This window comes from Physcomitrium patens, chromosome 2 (assembly GCF_059467195.1).
Source record: "Physcomitrium patens ecotype Gransden chromosome 2, ASM5946719v1, whole genome shotgun sequence".
NCBI lineage: Eukaryota > Viridiplantae > Streptophyta > Bryopsida > Funariales > Funariaceae > Physcomitrium > Physcomitrium patens.
Genome location: NC_143411.1, coordinates 1,245,522 through 1,264,599, shown reverse-complemented (window position 1 = coordinate 1,264,599; position 19,078 = coordinate 1,245,522). Strand labels below are relative to the sequence as shown.

General features: G+C 34.1%; 2 protein-coding genes and 1 long non-coding RNA gene across 9 annotated transcripts; 1 reads left to right on the top strand and 2 right to left on the bottom strand.

Moving 5' to 3' along the window:
• Positions 1-906: 906 nt before the first annotated feature.
• On the top strand, positions 907-3,200 carry LOC112295688 (uncharacterized). 7 transcript variants are annotated; one of them, XM_024547543.3, is made up of 5 exons: positions 907-1,026; positions 1,444-1,525; positions 1,975-2,123; positions 2,476-2,867; positions 3,038-3,200. In XM_024547543.3, the coding sequence occupies exons 2-5, from the start codon at positions 1,459-1,461 to the stop codon at positions 3,090-3,092; spliced, it is 663 nt and encodes a 220-aa protein (XP_024403311.1). In that variant the 5' UTR covers positions 907-1,026; positions 1,444-1,458; the 3' UTR covers positions 3,093-3,200. The 7 variants fall into 7 exon arrangements, with proteins under 7 accessions (XP_024403311.1, XP_024403316.1, XP_073388293.1 ...); XM_024547548.3 differs by lacking the exon at positions 907-1,026 and adding an exon at positions 1,129-1,262; XM_073532192.2 differs by lacking the exon at positions 907-1,026 and adding an exon at positions 1,189-1,305.
• A 602-nt stretch (positions 3,201-3,802) lies between these two features.
• Positions 3,803-4,619, bottom strand: LOC149989681 (uncharacterized). Its single transcript, XR_016506843.1, has 2 exons — positions 4,432-4,619; positions 3,803-4,086 (listed from the first exon to the last, which is right to left on the bottom strand). It is a non-coding gene; the product is annotated as an uncharacterized LOC149989681 (long non-coding RNA).
• A 7,775-nt stretch (positions 4,620-12,394) lies between these two features.
• Positions 12,395-17,823, bottom strand: LOC112294584 (uncharacterized). Its single transcript, XM_073532302.2, has 9 exons — positions 17,431-17,823; positions 16,896-17,197; positions 15,158-15,296; positions 14,552-14,668; positions 14,065-14,297; positions 13,686-13,834; positions 13,375-13,559; positions 13,115-13,233; positions 12,395-12,777 (listed from the first exon to the last, which is right to left on the bottom strand). The coding sequence occupies exons 1-9, from the start codon at positions 17,821-17,823 to the stop codon at positions 12,672-12,674; spliced, it is 1,743 nt and encodes a 580-aa protein (XP_073388403.1). The 3' UTR covers positions 12,395-12,671.
• Positions 17,824-19,078: the final 1,255 nt, after the last annotated feature.

Below are 19,078 nucleotides of genomic sequence, written 5' to 3'. Positions count from 1 at the left end.
GATATGAATACAAAAATCATAGTCAATCAAATGATTATAAATTGAGAGAGAGAGAGAGAGAGAGAGAGAGAGAGAAAGAGAGAGAGACTTGTTTCATGTGATTTCCACTACAAGAGATTAAGCAAAAAGAGGTAGATGCGTGGCACTTTAATTAGAAAAAGATCGTGGGTTACATTCGCTAAGCAGGGGCAGAATTACGAGGTAGGTTGGTATGCAGTAGTTGGATTAGGAGGTGGTCAGATTTTGAGTAAGGAGGTAGTTAGGTCAGATTTTTGAAAGTCGAAGGATGTGCATGGATACACTTGCGAAATCGATGGATCACGAGCACAGGTTTCAAGACACAGCTTCGAAGCATCCTTTATCTGTCCAGTTTGAGCGTTTCGCAGGCACAATAGCTTACGCAAAGATCAAGCTCATGATCATGGCAGGAATCCACGCTCACTGGCTGTAATGAAACTGGAGCAAGCCTCGGCATGCAAATACCATTTAGACTGGATCCAGTGACACACAAAATCAACGAAGAGTTGTGGAATACATGTACAAGTTTTCATTGGGTGGATTTGTAGGAAGGAGGAGGACTGTTGTATGGCGATTACTCTAACAATGCAGTCATTTCTCCATTCCATGCGTAAACCTGAGGGCTGATCAAGATCAAATCCCATCGAGTACTAAACTGTACAGAAGCTTCTCTTGACTTCTCAACCAACTTCTCTCGCATGAACGTGCTCTTTACCTCCAAACCTAAATTCTGACCTACTTTCAACGAAAGAAATGGTCGATGTCTGTAACGTGTTCCATGGAATATGTTCACACTGGTTCTGCTAAACCCGCCCCTTTCAACTACACCATTACGGGAGAATTTAATCGCCACTTGTCAGTTACACGGAAATTTTGAATAGGATCTAATAAACCTTCAGCATGCGGTGCACTTTTGTTATGATTTAAAGGAGCAGCCATAAAGAAGTCGAGAGGAACACAGCAAAACATCACAAGATCGAGAACTTCATCATCACAAGACCATCTGAGGTTCCGCAACCCCTCGAAAACGGGATTGATGAATGTACATGGATATGTGGATGAATTAACATATGGATGAAGTTATGTGCGAATGAATGAATGAAATAATGAATGGACAGACATACCAGCTCTTAGTTAGTTGGAGCAATGGAACTGACATTGGGTTTGAGGGTATTAGAGGATGATTGTACAGGACTGTGGGATTAATTTCCTCTCAACAAAGACGACGTTAAACTTCTAGTGAGGTATTAGGTGTAGGGGGCACGCATTTCAAAGCCAATATGACCTGTGGGTTTAGTCCTAAGATCATTAATAAATAATAAATAAATAAATAAGTTCTGAAAATACTTAGGGTTTATGTATTCCTTATGGTAAAACAATAATAAATATAAATATAAAACACTGCCATTGGTACTTCACAAACAGGCTTCAGTCGTAAGAATGGCCCCTAAAAAAAAAACTGAGGCTCAAAGGACTGCAAACCTTGCTCAGATGCAAAGTTTGAAAGGTAAACATCACTTTGAATTGAAGTTCAGAAAAAAATTACAAAATCTATCAACTGGTTAATTTTTATATCAATTTAAGTTACATTTTCTTATGTGTATTTTGGATGTTACGTATGATTGATATGGTGTCAAATTTTTAATTTGAAGAGATATATAGATATATATATATATATATTATGGAGGCTTGTAATCTCTTTTGTACCTTTTTTACAATGCTACAATTCAAAATGTTGTTGCAATGTATACATAATATGTTAAGTTTAGGTAAAATAAAATGAAAATAACATAAAATATTTCAGTCAATTTATACAAACATTAAAATCTTCATTAATAATCACAAAGTGATATTTTTAAAAAAGAAAATGTATCACAGGTGTAAACTGTGACATTTTATATCATTGTACTTATGATTTTTAAAAATTCCTTAGAATGACAATGAATGTATTTACAGCTAATCAAATGAATCCTTCAAATATGGAACAATCTGAAGCTATACAAGAAGTGTGGGCTGATGTGTGGAGTGGATTTGATTTGCATGTTAGTGACAAACAGTATTATCCTCGTTATGTTGCATATGCAGTTGCTCATACTGTGGCTCAAGTAAACCTTTCTATCTTCATGTACAAATATGAACTATTAGTGTTGTTCTGTAAGAATTATAAAATAATAAGTTTGATCATAAAGTGAGTATGAAATGTAATCACAATTCTTTTTGGTTTTTCAAAAAGCAGACACATGCAAATTAGATTGTCAAATAGAATTGAAAATTCAAAGAATGACATGATTTGTAAACATCATTGTAATGTTTTTTTTCATGATATATTTTGGCCAATTTATTTTTGAATTTTTTTCAAGATATACACATTGCATGAATTCTTACCTGAAACAATGAGTTTTGAATTGCAGAAGCAATTTGGTAATGCTTAAATCACATACAGTTTTGTATTTACAGATGCTCAATGTGGTGTGCTTCGCAAGGCTTAACAAAATGGATGGGTGGGATCATCCAATTGTGGGCCAGCATCCTGAAGAATGGAATGCAGATGAAGAGTGTGAACTCCCCCCAATTGACACATGGGCTCGCCAATGTATCCCAATTGAAACTGAGTCAAAAACCTCCACAAGTATTGATGACACAAATTCCAAAAATAGTTCAAAATCATTTGCAAATCCCCAAACTTCCCAAGGAGTCCTTGTAAGTGTGCAAGATGCTTTAGCTCAACGCGGCAACTCAACACAATTGCAACTCCAATCAAAATCAACAATTCATGATAGTAAACACATAAATATTGAACATGAAGCAGATAGTCTTTTCATAGATGACACCACTGGATGGAAAAACAAGTAAGATATCTAGAGTTGGGTTGTGTGTTTTTGAAAAATGACATATGTGAACATGTGAGTATGCCTTTACAGAGTGAATTTTTAGAATTTCATTGATTTGTACATATATCTGATATAGAGAATAATAATAACGATAGTATATATATACTAATTTGCAATGACATTGACAGGCCGGCAGAAGAATCATCTGAAAGTGAAGATGAGTATTTAGACTTGAGGTGGTAGTCTGAGCAAGAAACCTTCAACATCAGCCCCTTTCATTTAAGTAATATATCTTGAAATCAATTTATCAAACCTGAAAACCGAGTTGTTTCAATAAAAACTTTGAAAGAGCACTGGAAATGTACACCGTGGTTACCACAATCAGAAGGTTGTGATCTAGACACCAAGAAATTCATAAAAAGAGAAATCAACAACAGTAACAACATAGCGTCACTTAATCAGAACCTGCTTCTGCCAAATGGTTCATTCAGACAGCATCCAGTCAATGAGGAGCAGCGTCGGGAATCCAGCGGAATCGGCCCACGCATCGCCTCTCGCCGTCGCACGAGCAACTTTGTTGTTAGATTCTCTACTGAGATCCAGAATGATTCCAAACACAGTGGGTTTAATCCGCAGGACCAACTGACAGTGGATAAGTATGCTCTCATAGCGTCTCTTCCCTGCGGTAGTTCACCCCTCGATAGTTGTTCGATCAAACAGTTGTGAAACAGTTTTAGGTGGAATCTAGAAAACAAAACTTGAACCTCGAATTCATAAGTCGTCTTATGCGTTTGATGTCATGGTGATAATAACAATCGGAGTTCATTTGGTAGCTAAAATCCATGACTAATATATATACATATATATATATATATATATATATACACACACAAGAAATACGCCTGCTTGACACGCACATCAAGGATGGGAGCATGAAACAGTTGATGAGGATATGGTAAAGAGAACGGAACGTTGAGTATATAATTTATCAACGCATGATTATTAGTATGAACGTGAGCAACAAGTGGCGTTCATCAATTGAACGTGACCGGAGATGTAGCTCAGATGGTAGAGCAGTTGGTAGAGCACTAATGGTAGAGCAAGCAGGGCTCCATGAAAATCGGAGCCGCAAATCCGCTTTTTTAGGAACATGATTTCTCTTGCATTTTGAGTGATAGTTTAGCCTCACAACAGTCCGCATAGTCTCTTGATTTCCTAGGGGCATTGAAACATCACCCTGAAAACGAAAATCGACAATCGAGACGTCACGCATAATCTCAACCATGCAACTTACCAACAACCAGAGAGCTCCTCCAACAATACGTAGTATACGACAATCTTAACGCAAACAGAAATACCCGACTTTAGGTCTTTGCAGCATTACCATACAGCGATATTACCGACACGGACCTTTTCCGACTCATCAACAGGGCCTTCCCCACGAGAACGGCTTGACACCAACTGCTCGAGGAAACAAGAACGCAATCCCATAACTTGAACTCAGATTACATGCACAATTCAACAGCGAATTCCTAGGGTTTCATCGGATAGCCAATAAGCAAGGATATAGAATAGAACTTACCTGTAAAACATACACAAATAATTGGCGTCAAATACCAAGTGCACAACAAGATCACCACCAACAGCACGTAACCCCATAAGAAAGAATAGTGCCCAGCTAACCGACCGTAGCAGAAATCTCACATGTTTGCAAAAGACACGCGATTTGTTGCAATCAAGGCCCCAGGGCCCTACCAAGGGCAAAACGCCCGTAAAAGCGCAAAAAAAACAGTTCTGTAAGATATTTTATTTAACTGCGGTGCGGCTTTAGGCTCAGATGGTATAGCGCTTGCTTAGCATGCAAGAGGTTTAGAGATTGATATCCCGCATTTCCATCACACAATCATTTCTCGAACTTTTCTTCTTCTAGTCTGAGACTGCTTTTTCATCTCCATTTGCAAAAATGCGCATTTCTTTCCTTGGAATTAGATTCCACTTCCACCTCTTTGAACGCACAAAATCATTGATGGAGAATAGCTGCAATTGGGTCTCAATTGGAGCTTCCAACAACGGCATGTCTTAGAAAACAATTGTGAAGTTCCTATTTGTGCTCATAAAAGCTGAAGGTAGACCATTAGATTCTTGTTGACTTCTTCTTACAACTAGTGAAGGAACTTAACTGCTATTAACTGATATAACCATTGGACAAATGAACTTATTCTCAACTCATAATCACCTCAACGCATAAATTTAAGAGCATCTCAATTCATAATCATTCCAACACATGAATACTAAACCAGGTAAATCATTTCCGGTACATTTGTACCATTTGTGCATGAATATACTTACAGATACAAGGTGATTAATGCAAAGAATTTATCTTTAAACTTGGACACTGTTGTTCATAGTAACTATCAGCTATTCGACTATGAGCCACAATACAAACTTTCTTGATTGAAGGTGATTATGCGAACCTTTCCTGGACAGTGAGCAGTATAACAATTATACAACTTAAATCACTTAAGAAAACCAAAAAATATCAAAACTAAAAATTCTTACTGCTGCTACATAATCATCGTACTTTGCACAGTGAAAGACGTTCTAAGACCAGTTATCAACAGAAATGATAAAAAAGCATACTTGCATGGATTTCATTTCGTCTAATGCACCCATAATGGCCATCTCAAGTTTAGAATCCAACGTCCAGTTCTTTGGAGTCTTCATCGCTTTGCCCAGCTCCTATGCCTCTCTTTTTATTACCGCCTCATTTGTTGCCTAACCAATCATAATATACAATAATCAATGTAAAAGCTTCTAAGAATATATTTAGTCCTTGATTACAAACATAATACTACCATATACACAAATTTCATCTAAAAGTTTTCATTCTGCAAACACTTGTAAAAAATCAATTAAGAAAAGAATACAAAATTTACAAATTAAATACATGTGAATAGAAACTTTCTACATCTCATTAGTAGAGGCATTCTCATCTCTAGTACAAATTTGTGAAAATTGAAGAATATTGTGACATGAAGCTATTGAGAGGATCTATTGAGTAAAGATCCACCTATAATTATTGTGCTTAGAGGAGCAAAGACTATCCAATACATTATCATGCATTTGGTTAAATAGGGGCACCATATTTGAGTCTATTCCATAAGCAACACCAACATTGTAATTGTTATATTATGAGTACCTATTGTACAAAATTTTGGTTTGAGCTTGCATTGTTTTGAATATCATGCATTTATGCATAATCTTTTTATATAATCAACATTAACATAGATCTATTAAGGCCATGTGAACTTAACTTTTGCTTCACTTTTGAAGATTTTTTTTTTTAATAAAAACAATGAAAGATGCAACTAATTAGAAATTATTTTTATCTTTTGTTTATTCTATTGATTTGTCTTCAATGAGCTGATATATATATATATATATATATATATATACATCACTAGTATTTGATCTACAAATATTTTTCATTGATGGTTGCTACTTTTAAAGTTGATCCAAGTATTTTTAGAATTCCTATTCCATATCATAGTTAATTAGATTGTAAGAGAAAGAACAAGTACACTGCAAGCATTCCCGCGAGACACTCCAAATCTACAATATTGCAGCTATAATACAATCTTGTAAAGGAAGTAGATTTTGCAATTACATGCACCTTATAAATAAGATGAATTGCATCTAGTTGCAATAACTTGAAATCAATATCACAAATAGAGACACTTCTTAAGGCTGTATTTTTCTTATCAATGTTTGATACAAACTCTAGAAGTATGATCTTGAAATTTCAAATTGTACAAGATGGCATGGTCAAATATCCTTGTTTAAAATTTAAAAAATCTTATTGTTATTTTAGATATATTACCATTTTAGAAATTTTTAGATTATAGATCCTTAAAAATAACTCTTATATTAAAAGAAGGGCTAAAGGTGAAAAAAAGTCAAATTAAGTGTGGAAGACCAAAAAAGCTTACAAAACTTTGTGACTTTTTTATTCTAAATAAAACAACTAATGTATTTATAGATTCTTTTAGAATTGATTTAAAGACCTTTTTGAATAAAAATAATCCTTATTTATTATAATGACAAATCTATGTGGCACTTGGTTTAGTATAGAGATATAAATACACTTGTACAAAAAATAGTCTATTTAAATTTTAGATAGAATTTTATTAAGAAATATTTATACAAAGATTGAATTTAAAGGCTACTCTAAAAAACTTATATTTTTGTAGATTTTATATTTGCTAAAAATATTTCTTAATTAAAATTATCATATAATAATATAATTTAGAGTATTATAAGTATCAATTTTTTTATAGAAAAAATTTAAAAATTAAATGTTAATTTTTTTTTAGATATATAAATCTATATTTTTTAAAATAAAATTTACTATTTAAAATAGAAATATTTAATTTTTGTTTTATTTTAGTTTCAAATATCATTTTTTTTTAAGTCTTATTGTTGTCTTTCAAAAAAAATAGAAATTAAAATATATCTTCTATAATCTATTCATGAAACTTTTTTGTATGGTATATTCATTAGAACACTTATACATATTTATAACAATAATTAATGAAAATTTTGAGTTCCAATTCAAATCCAATACTTCGTAGAATATAATTATTATTCGAAAAATAATTTGATTAAATTCCAAATTCAATTTTTTATAAAATGTTATAATATATATGCACAAATATTTTGATATTTTGATATTTTGATACTACTTAAGATTCTTTTCAAATAAAAAGATGTAGTTAAATCTTATAACTTGAATTTAAGATTTTGGATTTATTTAATTTTATGATTTAGATATTTCTCAAAAACAAGTTTCTAGTGATGTCTTCAAAGGTAGCAACCTAAGGATTTTAGATAAGAAGACCAAAGTATCTATAGAAAGGAAAGAAAGAGAGGTATTAAAATTTCATGTCCTATATATATATATATATATATATATATACACATATACATATATATACTTATTAATAAATTATTTTAAAAATTTATAATCAATCTAAAATATATTAAAAATTTTAATTTTTTAAAATAGATTTTATAAATTCAAATTTATATTATTTATTGATAAAAGTAATTTATTTATTTAGATTTGAGATTATTAAAGATATTTAATATATCAAATTATATCATTTTTTAAATAAATATTTTTTTTGTATTTTCTTTTCAAAGACTTTTAATTAAATTTTATATTAATTTTAAAAAAATTAATTTTTTTCTTAGAAAATATTTAATCTTTTTATTATCAATATTTTAAATTAAATTTCAATACGAAATCTTAAGACTTTTAAACCTTATAATATCCTTGATAGATAAAATTAAAGGATAAAATTATTTTATTTATTTTATTATTTTATTTTTTATAATAAATAATTATATCTATTATATAAAACAACTCAAGAGAGACAAACCAATAGGATAAAGAAGAGGAGAGATAAACTATTTTTGATTGGATGCATTTTTTATTGTTTTAATCAAAATTGCGCAAAACTTGAGTTCAAAGGGCCTTAATAAAACCAAGTTAATGTTGATTATATCAAAAGATTATATACAAATGTATGATATCAAGAACAATACAAGCTCAAAGTACAATGTTATACATCAGATACTCATCTTATGATGGCAATCATGAATTTTAGTAGGAAAATTGCAAAGAGGAAGAAGCAAACAAAAAAGAATGCATTGATGGTGCATGGTTTGCATTAAAGCAATGTGAGTGGAGTCTTAAGGAACGTGAATATGAGTGAGAATATGAATGTGATTGTGAGTGGAATAAAATGAAAAAGAAGGAAAGTAGAATATTAGAAAAGTAGGAATTGATAAGTAGAATGGAACAATGGTAAAAAGACATGGTAGTAGATGTGAAAGGATCATGGTAGACACAACATGCAAAATATAGGTGTGTAGATAGATTGTGGTTGAGGTAGGAAGAAGAATTGGTAGTGGAAGATGTAGAAAGAGTTGGAAGTGGTCTATTGAATGTTTATAAAGGTGAGAATAAGATTATAGAGTTACGTATTAGTAATTGCAAATCTAAAGAGAGGCATAGTATTGGTAGCAATAAAAATAGAGATGAGTAAGGAGTAGGAGCAAAATACAATTGCAAAAGCATTTGTATAACATTACAAAAAAGAAGTGCAATAGATGCGGCATGTGTGCTAAAGTGCATTGGGAGATGTGATGCCAATCAAGATAATATCTTTGAGTAGTAGAGAGAGGTTATAGCTTGAATTGATGTGGTTGAATTATTGTCACTAGGATCTTAGGTGGACAAGTTGTCAATGGAGCAACAATAATAGTAGCATATGCAGATAAAGGCTATAGACAAAAGCACATTCCAATGTATATATTAGTGGTGTAGCAAAAGAAATTAATGCTATTGGGGTAGAGAGAGTTTGCCTCATGAAAGCGCTGAGCTTCTGGCTGCCACTAAATACTCAATCAAGTCTAAGATATAAAAGTACCAAGTTTTTATATATAATATTTTCTTTTTTAGGGCAATTACATCTATACAAAATCCAAGTACAAAAAAAAAAACACCCAAATGTATGATAAAGTATCTTAAAACCTTATATATCCTTATGAGAAATGTTACCTGAACTTCAACAGCTCATATCTCACAATCGGACCATCCAAACAATTTAAAATTTTACATGAAGCACTAATATACTTTCAAAAACTACCACAAAAAAATTCAACTGCAAATTCATTATGAATCTTGAGATATCACCAAAACCCTAACAGTAGCTTTAAATCCTAGCTTACATACACTTGTGTGCTAATTTCTTCATATCTCACAAAATAAGTACTCAAATACCATGAAACTTTGATCTATAGCTTCTTAACTTAATAATTCACACATGTTATGCTTCAAAGAGTGACAGTAGGTACAAATTTGACACCTTAACTTTGAACACCAATATCTCCTTCACAAAAACTTGAAATCACACAAACTCTTCATCCAAATTATACCCAAAATCCTGAACTTGCTGACCTTAGCCTTCAAAGCTCAAATGACTTCGAAAGAAAAACCCTAATCCCTAATAGGGCCTCGGGCAGCCTCCTTGAAGTCCATTGGCCATGGCCTTCGACTAATAGGAATGAAGATCCCCATTCCTTGCCTTCATACAACCATGCCTTGCTTTCATCCCTCCCAATAAGCCTCATACTAGTTAAGATTCTCTTATTTAGGCTCTAATCTCTTCTCAAGGCTTCATACTAAACATTTAGGTTTTATAATTTTTTTAAATACTATAATCAAAAAAGATAAAACTCAAAATAAAGTTTCTTAAATCCACTCTCTTTAAATTAATCTATTAACCATTCTAATATACACCAAGACTTATGAATATATTATATGTTCTAACTAATTTTTACATACTAGAAGTAGTTACAATATGACAACGCGATAGCAGGTGAGAGTTGTGTAAATAGCAATTGGCCCAAATTCAATACCTTTTTTTGTAGCCAACAACACAAGTATCTATTAATAAATAAATAAATATTTATTTATTGATTATTTTAATATATAAAAAATAGAATTTATATTATAAATTAATTAATTTTAAAATGATATATTTTTATCAAAGAATTCTTATTGTTAAAATAATTATTTTATACGTGATTATTAAATGCTTGTTTTGATATTTTTAGATATTTAGTAATAATTTCTAATTACCAATATATTTACATAATAACTTTTTCCATCAATTAATAAATATGATAAATATCTATATTATCTTAAATAAATAAAAATAAATAAAAATAAGTCAAAACTTAGTAGATAAATAATTTTTTAGAATTTAATACAAATTTTATGGTAAATAATCTAATAATATTTTTTAAGACTCAATATTCTATTTTAGATAAATAATATAGAATTTAATCTTAATTTTGATTTTTTGATTTTTTAAAAATTATTTTTATGAATTAAAGTTTTATTCTAAAATATAGAATTAATTAAAAAATAATATATTATTTTATTAAAAAATATCCTTTGTATGTCAAAAAACTTCTCATTGTAATAGCTATAGAATACAATGAAAGATAAATAAACATGAAATCATTAAATATGATCTAAAATAAAAAAAGCTAAATTTTTAATATTACAATTATATAATATAGAAAGTATAAAAATATATAAAATAAAAAATTTATTTTTATAAATAATTATAATTTATTATTATATGTAGAATTTTATTTATTTTAAGTTTAATATTAAACATATACTTAGTAGTTTTATGACTAGTATTTATTAGAATGTTACTATATTCAAACTTCATAGACTTTTTTATTTTATTTTTATATATAGTTATACTACAATCTGATAATTTATTTTTTAAATAATTTTTTTTGATGAAGAATGTCATGTAAGTGTATACTTGATTCCTACATTGACTTTTAAGATTGCACATTTGAATCTAAGTTCTATAAACATAATTTAGTTTTAAAATTATTTATATTATGAATATTTTATTTTATTTAAATATTATACTTAATAATCTTAATATCTTTATTATACATAAAATATTCTTATATGAATAGTTTGATCATAATACTAAAAATTTAATTTAAATAAAAAAAATGACACTCTTATGTATTATGCTATCTGTATTTATAACAATGTCTTTGATTAGGATTTCTTAAGTTAGAATTTGTTCTTATAATTTTGTATCTTAGTAATTTTTAGAAAATAAAACAAACAATACTCTTTAATATAAATTCTACTTTGAATTGTAAATATAAACTTCAATCTTTAAGTTAATTTATTAATTTTAATTTTTATTTCTAAATTCATCTTAATACAAGAAATATTTGTATATTCTAAAATTATCTTTAATCTATGTAATAGGAAAGCTCAGGTATAAATCAAAGAGACAAAGAAGCCTTATTCCATGGCTGAAATCAAAGAAATTGTTAACCAACAAAATAAACTTATATGACATGTAGAAAGACCACTATTTTACTATCTATAAACAACCTTGATGTGCCTAACAACACGGGTTTTGGCTAATATTATATAAAATAATATACTTATCACATAATTATTACATACATTCCATTATTTATATCTTATTATAGTGTTATAATTATTTTAATATATAAAACTATGATACAAATATAATTACACCTTACTATTAGTTCTTGAAAAAATAGTAGTCTATTATATAACAAAAGACATTGAAATAACAATATAAAAATTCACACTAAAATATATTAATTTTTTTATTAGATTAAAAAATAACTCTAAAATGCTATAAATAAATAAGTAAATATAAAAAAACGTGAATTTTTATTTTAATATTTTAATATTAAATTTTTATCTCTTATATTTTGATTAAGTAATTTTAAAACTAAGATTGAAATTTCTTGTCAACTTACACTCCAAAACGAAACTTGAATGCACCACGAAGTTCCAACAGATTCCTTTTTAAGAAAAATCTTTTAACCTTTTATGAGAAGATCTCTTATGAGTAGATCAGAAGGGGGAGGGAAAAGTATTGCACTTAAGCTGATTACAATAAGGGGATAGCCGATTAGTTAGTATAAACCTCACAATAGTGGACCAATGAAATCTTTGGTCAAGTGAATTTCGGAATGCAATCCAGACACCCTTTGCGGGTCATGTTGCAGGCTAGAATTCATTGATGAGCAACTCTACCTGATCAAAATCACTTCCACACACAAAGAGATCGTCCTGACAATGGAAGAATAATGAGTATACAGTAGGCCATTGATACAATTTTGAGAAATAAGCATGGAGCAGCAGCAGCAGTAGCAGAGTACTAGTTATCACGTGCGCAGGCTTCCTGGGTCTTCGATTAGAGTTCGAACGTACTTGCGAACGACCTCATCTCCTTTGAGCCCCCGCCGCTTGTGGCATTGAAAGCAGTTGGTCCTAAAGAAGCCCCCACCCTTGAATGAATGCCACCAGATGATGCAAAAAGTCCAACGGTATCTTTCTCAACACATGAGCAGTGGGTTGCAAGTTTTGCTGATCACACAAATTACTCCCTAAACATAATATAAAGCGAAAATCTCCACGGGTTCGTCTTTTCTCAAGGCGTGGAAGCTATTACGTATGCATGTGCTACGACTTGAATTGCGATGTGTAAGACTTAAATAACGAGCTAAAATGCAATGTCCAACCTGCAACCAATGTTCCTCAATTCCTATTTACCAGTTCGAAAAATGGTGAATGACTACCGCAAAGGTATGGTTGTGGTATAGCTTACCGCCTAGGGAAGTTCACGTTTTTACAATCTTCACATTCCCAGTTGCCGTTTATGCCAGGCTCAGGTTTGTGTCCACCTCCCATTGCTGTGGCATTTACTGCTGCCGGATCGCCAAATTCCTACCCCACATACCTCTGTACAAGATCAGCGAAGAGCTCATGACAAACCATGACAAGTGTAACTAAATATTTACGACAATGAACCTTAAAATGTCAATTTCATGTGATCGTAAAAAACTGAAACGTGTCCTAGGGCCTTACTCGCAAGAAGTCACTTGGTCGATCTTTGTAATCCTCAAAACGCAAACCAGGACGACCCATGATTCCACGAACCCCTGATGGGCTTCCAACTGCTTCACCTAAATTAGCCCTTGCTAAATAATTTCCCAAAGTGTTGCCATGGGGTAGGCCCGGTCCTGAATTTATTGCGAGGTTGCCAAAGCCACCTGGGCCAAAGTTTCCACTTAAATTAGATTGTGAGAGCGTACTATACCCGCTCATTGGAGAATTGAGGCCAAGTGAGCAGGAAGCAGAACCTAGACATGAGGTGGAAGACGTTTCTAAGCCACCACCTGATTCTCCAGTTTGCATTCTGGACTTCATCGTTTGTAACCAAAGAGCAGCGGAAGCCAAACATTCGCCGGCGTCTCCAACCGGGTCTATGGATGCAGCAAACGAGGCAACAAGTTGCTCCGCTAATCGTTTGCCTTCAGTTGCAGCACTATGTGACAGAAGCAAAAATAAACCTCATTGTCATAATTTGTGACATGGTTATGTAGGTCGGTCATAGCTTACAGATAACAATCATTCCTTTCTGAATGACAAACCCAGTGCACGCAGTTCAACGTCATTCAATGAGTAGAATGATGTTCAAACATCTACAGTACGCTAGCACTCTCAGTGATCAGGGTAGAAGATACTTATCGACAAAGAAAATGTGAAGTTGGATACCTCAGATTGAATCTTCGGCCAGACGCGCCACTGTCTCCAGTTACATAATGTGATGCGAAAGACGGCAGTAATGGCGTATCAAAGCCTCCACCCATCCAATGCTCCATGTCTCCAACAGTTGCATGGCTAGAACCAGGTGAGATTGACATCCCAGATTGCTGTGTTTCGGCGGCTCCCATATGTGACATCAGATTTCGGGGCAGCATTCCTCCTTGATCTCCTCCAGACATCTGCTGCGGGAACATACAGTCGCAAACAGTTGTTCAATTTTTTACTCTTGGAGGACATTGTCAAGTATGATCACATCTTCCAGCTGAAATGTATGAATGAGTTAAAATTGTAGTTCCTTCTGGAAAGGCTTCAACCCTTGACATTTAAGGAAGATCAAAGGAAGAAAAAGAAGAGGAGAAAAAGAGGTAAAAAAGAAAAAGAAAAGAAAAAAAAAAGAAAAAGAAAAAGAAAACGTCGTGCAAGACGTTCTTCTCACTAGATGTGGAGCTATCCCTGATCCAGGAGCCATATCACGGGCGATTTTAATAGTGTCTATGTAGGCCTTCACTACTGCATCTCCAAGAAGTCCTCTCCGCTTCCCACACTTGTTGCACTGCACACGGCAGAAGAGTAATTGCCATTTACAGTCAGTCTTAGGTTCTGAAAGTAAGTATTTAAGAGCCCTTCGGTACTAAAGGAAATTGAATACACAGAAGGCTATGCGATGCTAAAAGTAAAGCCGGATACCAATGTTTGAAAGGAATGCGTTACAAGCACTTCAAAACTACAAATGCTATAGCATTTTCACGAGAAGAAGCTCAGAACACGCTCCAGAATTTACGTAATGCCACACACTTGCATAGGTCCACAGATTCTCGCATAAACTTCTAACTGCATCAACTAAGAATAAGAAATACAAACTAAATACTTCAGAGACGTTATGTTGAAATTAGAGGGTGATAAACTGCGCATCTAAGAACCCAAATTGAGCTGAGCGCTTCTGTTTCTAAATTGTGACGGCTATTGAGACAGAACATAAGAGTCCATTTCGAAACCTCTATCTCGTAACCTTTGGCACCTTAGAATGATGTTTATGGCTCACCTCCGTCCTCCGTGGGTAATTGACGTTCCCGCAAGAAGGTTCATCGCAAACCCAGTTACCATCCTCCAGAGGCCGCGGTTGCTTACCTCGTTGCATCGGACCAGCTTCCCCATTCATGTGCTCAGCAAATCCTTGCATTCTGTTCACAACGCCAATCACAATGTCTAATTGAACACAACATGAATTAAACGTGTACGATTACGCCGATAGGAACCATTTACATCTACATGGTGATGCGATCAATCCTGTTTAAGAAAATGCAAGGAAAAGCTTATCAAGACAATATCCGAGAGACGACGCTTGAGGAAAGCAATCCCAAATGTCCATTATCCATATAGGTCAATGGCTTTTGAGCATGAATAAAAGTCCATAAAATACAAATTGTATTAACACAAATGGCAATCAATGCACCAAAATTAGGTCAATAAAGTTCAGAATTAAATACAAATTCCATCACTGGCCTCAAATTGACCACTGTATGCATTATCCAGTGCTTGTTGGATCGTTGAATACACATTAGAATATTTGGATTGCAAGTCACACTGTTCGAACCATTAATAACTGAAGAGAGAACTAACGAAAGTCTAAGGGGGACAGTACCTAGTGAGACGAGGATGCTTAGGCAATCGATATGCATAATGCCCACCAGATTCCTCACGCCCACCATACATCTAATTTACTACCCTCGTCGGCAGTGGACGAACAACCCTCTCTCTAGAGAGAGAGGGTTGCTTTCTGCCCCTCCTTTCCAGGAAGAGAGTCTCCTCCAAGTACCTCTCAAAGGGTAGTCAGTTAATCCATGGCTATGAAATGTCGTCCATAAACAACATTCAAGCATGAACCTCGCTTGGAGACACGTTCGAGCCGACCCCACGACCTCATAGCATGCTTAGCTCCCCTTTACACATCATTGCGATGCACCCATGATGCATTAATAACCCAAGCCAATTTGCCTGCAAAGCCCTGTAGGATTGTTTCCACAATGCTCCGGTTTCAGAATCTCACATAATGTAAACCTACAGCATGAGCAGCAGCTCAGGTTGACGATCATCTCTCACGACTTATTCAAAACGGCTTTGCACCAGCAACCACGCAATCCCACATTCCCATTTGGACCCCATTCGGACTACAATCGGCAAACATACGGTCAGCCTAAAGACAACTCCATTCTCAGAGTCTACCAAACCTCACTTCAGTTTTGTACATGTGAAAAATTACGCCGTGAATGTGCTACTAGTCTTCTCAAACTCTGTGGCACAATCTAGTCGAACACTCACTCTCCAAACGAATGCTAGTACTAATGGGATAGAAGCCACATCAGAGCACTTCCCTGACGTGACAAAACGCAGTATCTCAGAAGAAATCACTAAATTTGTTTTACGACTCCAACTCTATCACCATTCCTTCAGCCTCTATCCCTGCCGGCCCCAATCCAGCATTGCGGCCAACCCCCCTTCCTCCCTCTCACAAGCACATTGTGATCTTCCTGCCAACCGGTTCATCGATCTAAATTTTCATCGTCAACGCTAATATACAGCAACACAAGCAAATGATAATAATAATGTTAGTCGCAAATGAAGCAATTTTTCTTCTTTTCGTTTTTTCCTCTAAATTTTAAAAACAAAACATCCCGTTTAAACAACGTTTCACACCACAGAGCATTACATTGACAGTTAGCCTTCTGCCCGAACCACAACCCCCACTCCTCCGAGTCAAGAGAACATCGCAACGAACAAACCTTGCTTCCTTTCCTGCTTGCTGCAGAATTCCCTTCTTCTTCTTCTTCTTCTTCTTCTCCAACTCCTCCTCGGAACCCAACCACCTCAACCACCTTCGGAGCACCACCTTCAATCCCGCCTCCCAACTGCCGACTTCAACAATGCAACAGAAATGCCTCAGAAGCGGAACCCACGTGAAGGCCGCCGCGCTTGTCAGATTATCGCTCAGCAACAGCGAGAGACGGGTTGGTGGCACATCCAATTGGAGATGGCAGGTGAGATGATGATGATCATGACAGGGGCAGAAATGGGGGGAATTGCGCTACATCCGATGAGAACGCAACTGGGTGCAGCAGGGGGGGGAGGGAAGAGAAAGACCAAGAGGCAAACCCAGCACAGCAAAGAAGATGGCCAGGCAAGGCAAAGGCTGTAGAGAGCGAAGGAAGGCAAAGCCAAGGCAAGCAAGGGAAGGGAGAGAGCGAGAGGAAGAATGGCCAGGCAGCGAGAGAGAGAGGGAGGGAAGGAAGTGAAAGAGCGAGAGCGGGAGGGAGGGGCCCTGCGCTGCTGCTGGTTCTTCTGCTTCTGTTTCTGCAGACCACCTGGTGGAGGAAGGGGAGGAGGGAGGAGACGAGAGGGAGGAAGGAGGGACCCGGATGATGGCCCCAGCAAAGCAGCAGCAGCAACTGCACCGTGGCTCACACTCTGTCCACGTGGCATCCCCCCATCACCCTCCCTCCCTCTCTCTGCCTGCTTGCTTGCTTGGAACTCGTAGAACCCCCTCCCCCTCCCTCTCCACTCCCAGTCCTGGCCCTTATCTTCTCGTGCTGCACATCTCGAGGGCGTGAAGAAAAATTTAACCGACAAAGTGGGTGGCGAGTGAGGGGTGGGGTGGGTGGTTGAGGGAGTGAGGGAGGGGAGGGCGGGGATTAGGGTGTACTCATTTTGCATTCATGGTGAATTCATGACTTTCATGCCTCCACACTGGTTTATTCATCTTGTATGGAGCAATCATCTCTTTTTTAAGAATGTGTGTGTCTGAATTCTGCTTATGCTGATGTTTGAGATGTTTTAATATTATGATAATAATAATAATAATGTTAATGCATTGGATGGATTTTGATCATGTTGCAAAACCCATCTGAATTCTAATTCAATTTGAAGAACAAAAATTAATGTAATTATTAAAAATTTACAAGTGATTTATTTAATTTTGAAGTCTACCTCCATTCTAATAGAATTATTCCAACTTCTATGTGATTAGATGTCCCTCTAGCATATACTTGGCATATTAGCTATATGCTTCTTGACATAACATGCCAAGTTTGTGCTAAAGGGACATATAAATAACATGCAAAGATAATTGTAGTTTAAGAAATCAAGTTTTGGACCAAGATGTAATAAAATTGTAAGTGGCTTACAAAAGAAAACTTTCTACACATACATGGAAGGAGAAGCTTAGACATGAGCCTTTGCTATCTCATCCCATTTCACTATATAAGTATTGTAAAGCAAAGGGTTACTTGCTGGCACATAAGGTTGTCTATACAAAGAAACTTTAGCAATAATTAAATCAATGAACATTAAAAGAATGTACAAGCCTAACATTGAGTGTCTGGTGCATCTTTGTCAAAACCATCGTGACAAAACAAAGAGCCATCCTCGAGTGTGCCAAATTTGATTTGATTGTAAACAATTGATAATTGTAAAATAATGAGTTCAATCAACAAACTTGTCAAGGTTTTAGATGCAAGGTGAGATGTGCCCCAGTTCTTTGGAGTGTAGCTGCAAATAAAAGGATTTGAGATTTTTTGATATGATTTGGAAAGATCGCAATAATACACTAAATGAATCCATGTCATTGTCACAAAAAGTGTGACTCAAAAGAAGCTATTTTTGTAAGCCAAAGAATATTTTTCAAATTCAAATATAATATAATACAAATAAAAAGAAATAAAATACACAATAGAATTTTGAAGTACAAAGTAGGATAAATAAATCTATGCCATTGTCATGGATAATATACAAAAAAATTATTAATTTAGTTCAAGGAATTACTTATGAAAATATAAAAAAATTATTAAATTGAATTAAAAATCATAAAAATATCTTAAGACATTCAAAGATATAATAAAATAAATAAATAAATAAATAAATAAAATATAAATTATAAATTACTAATATTTATCTAATTAATTTTTTTTGA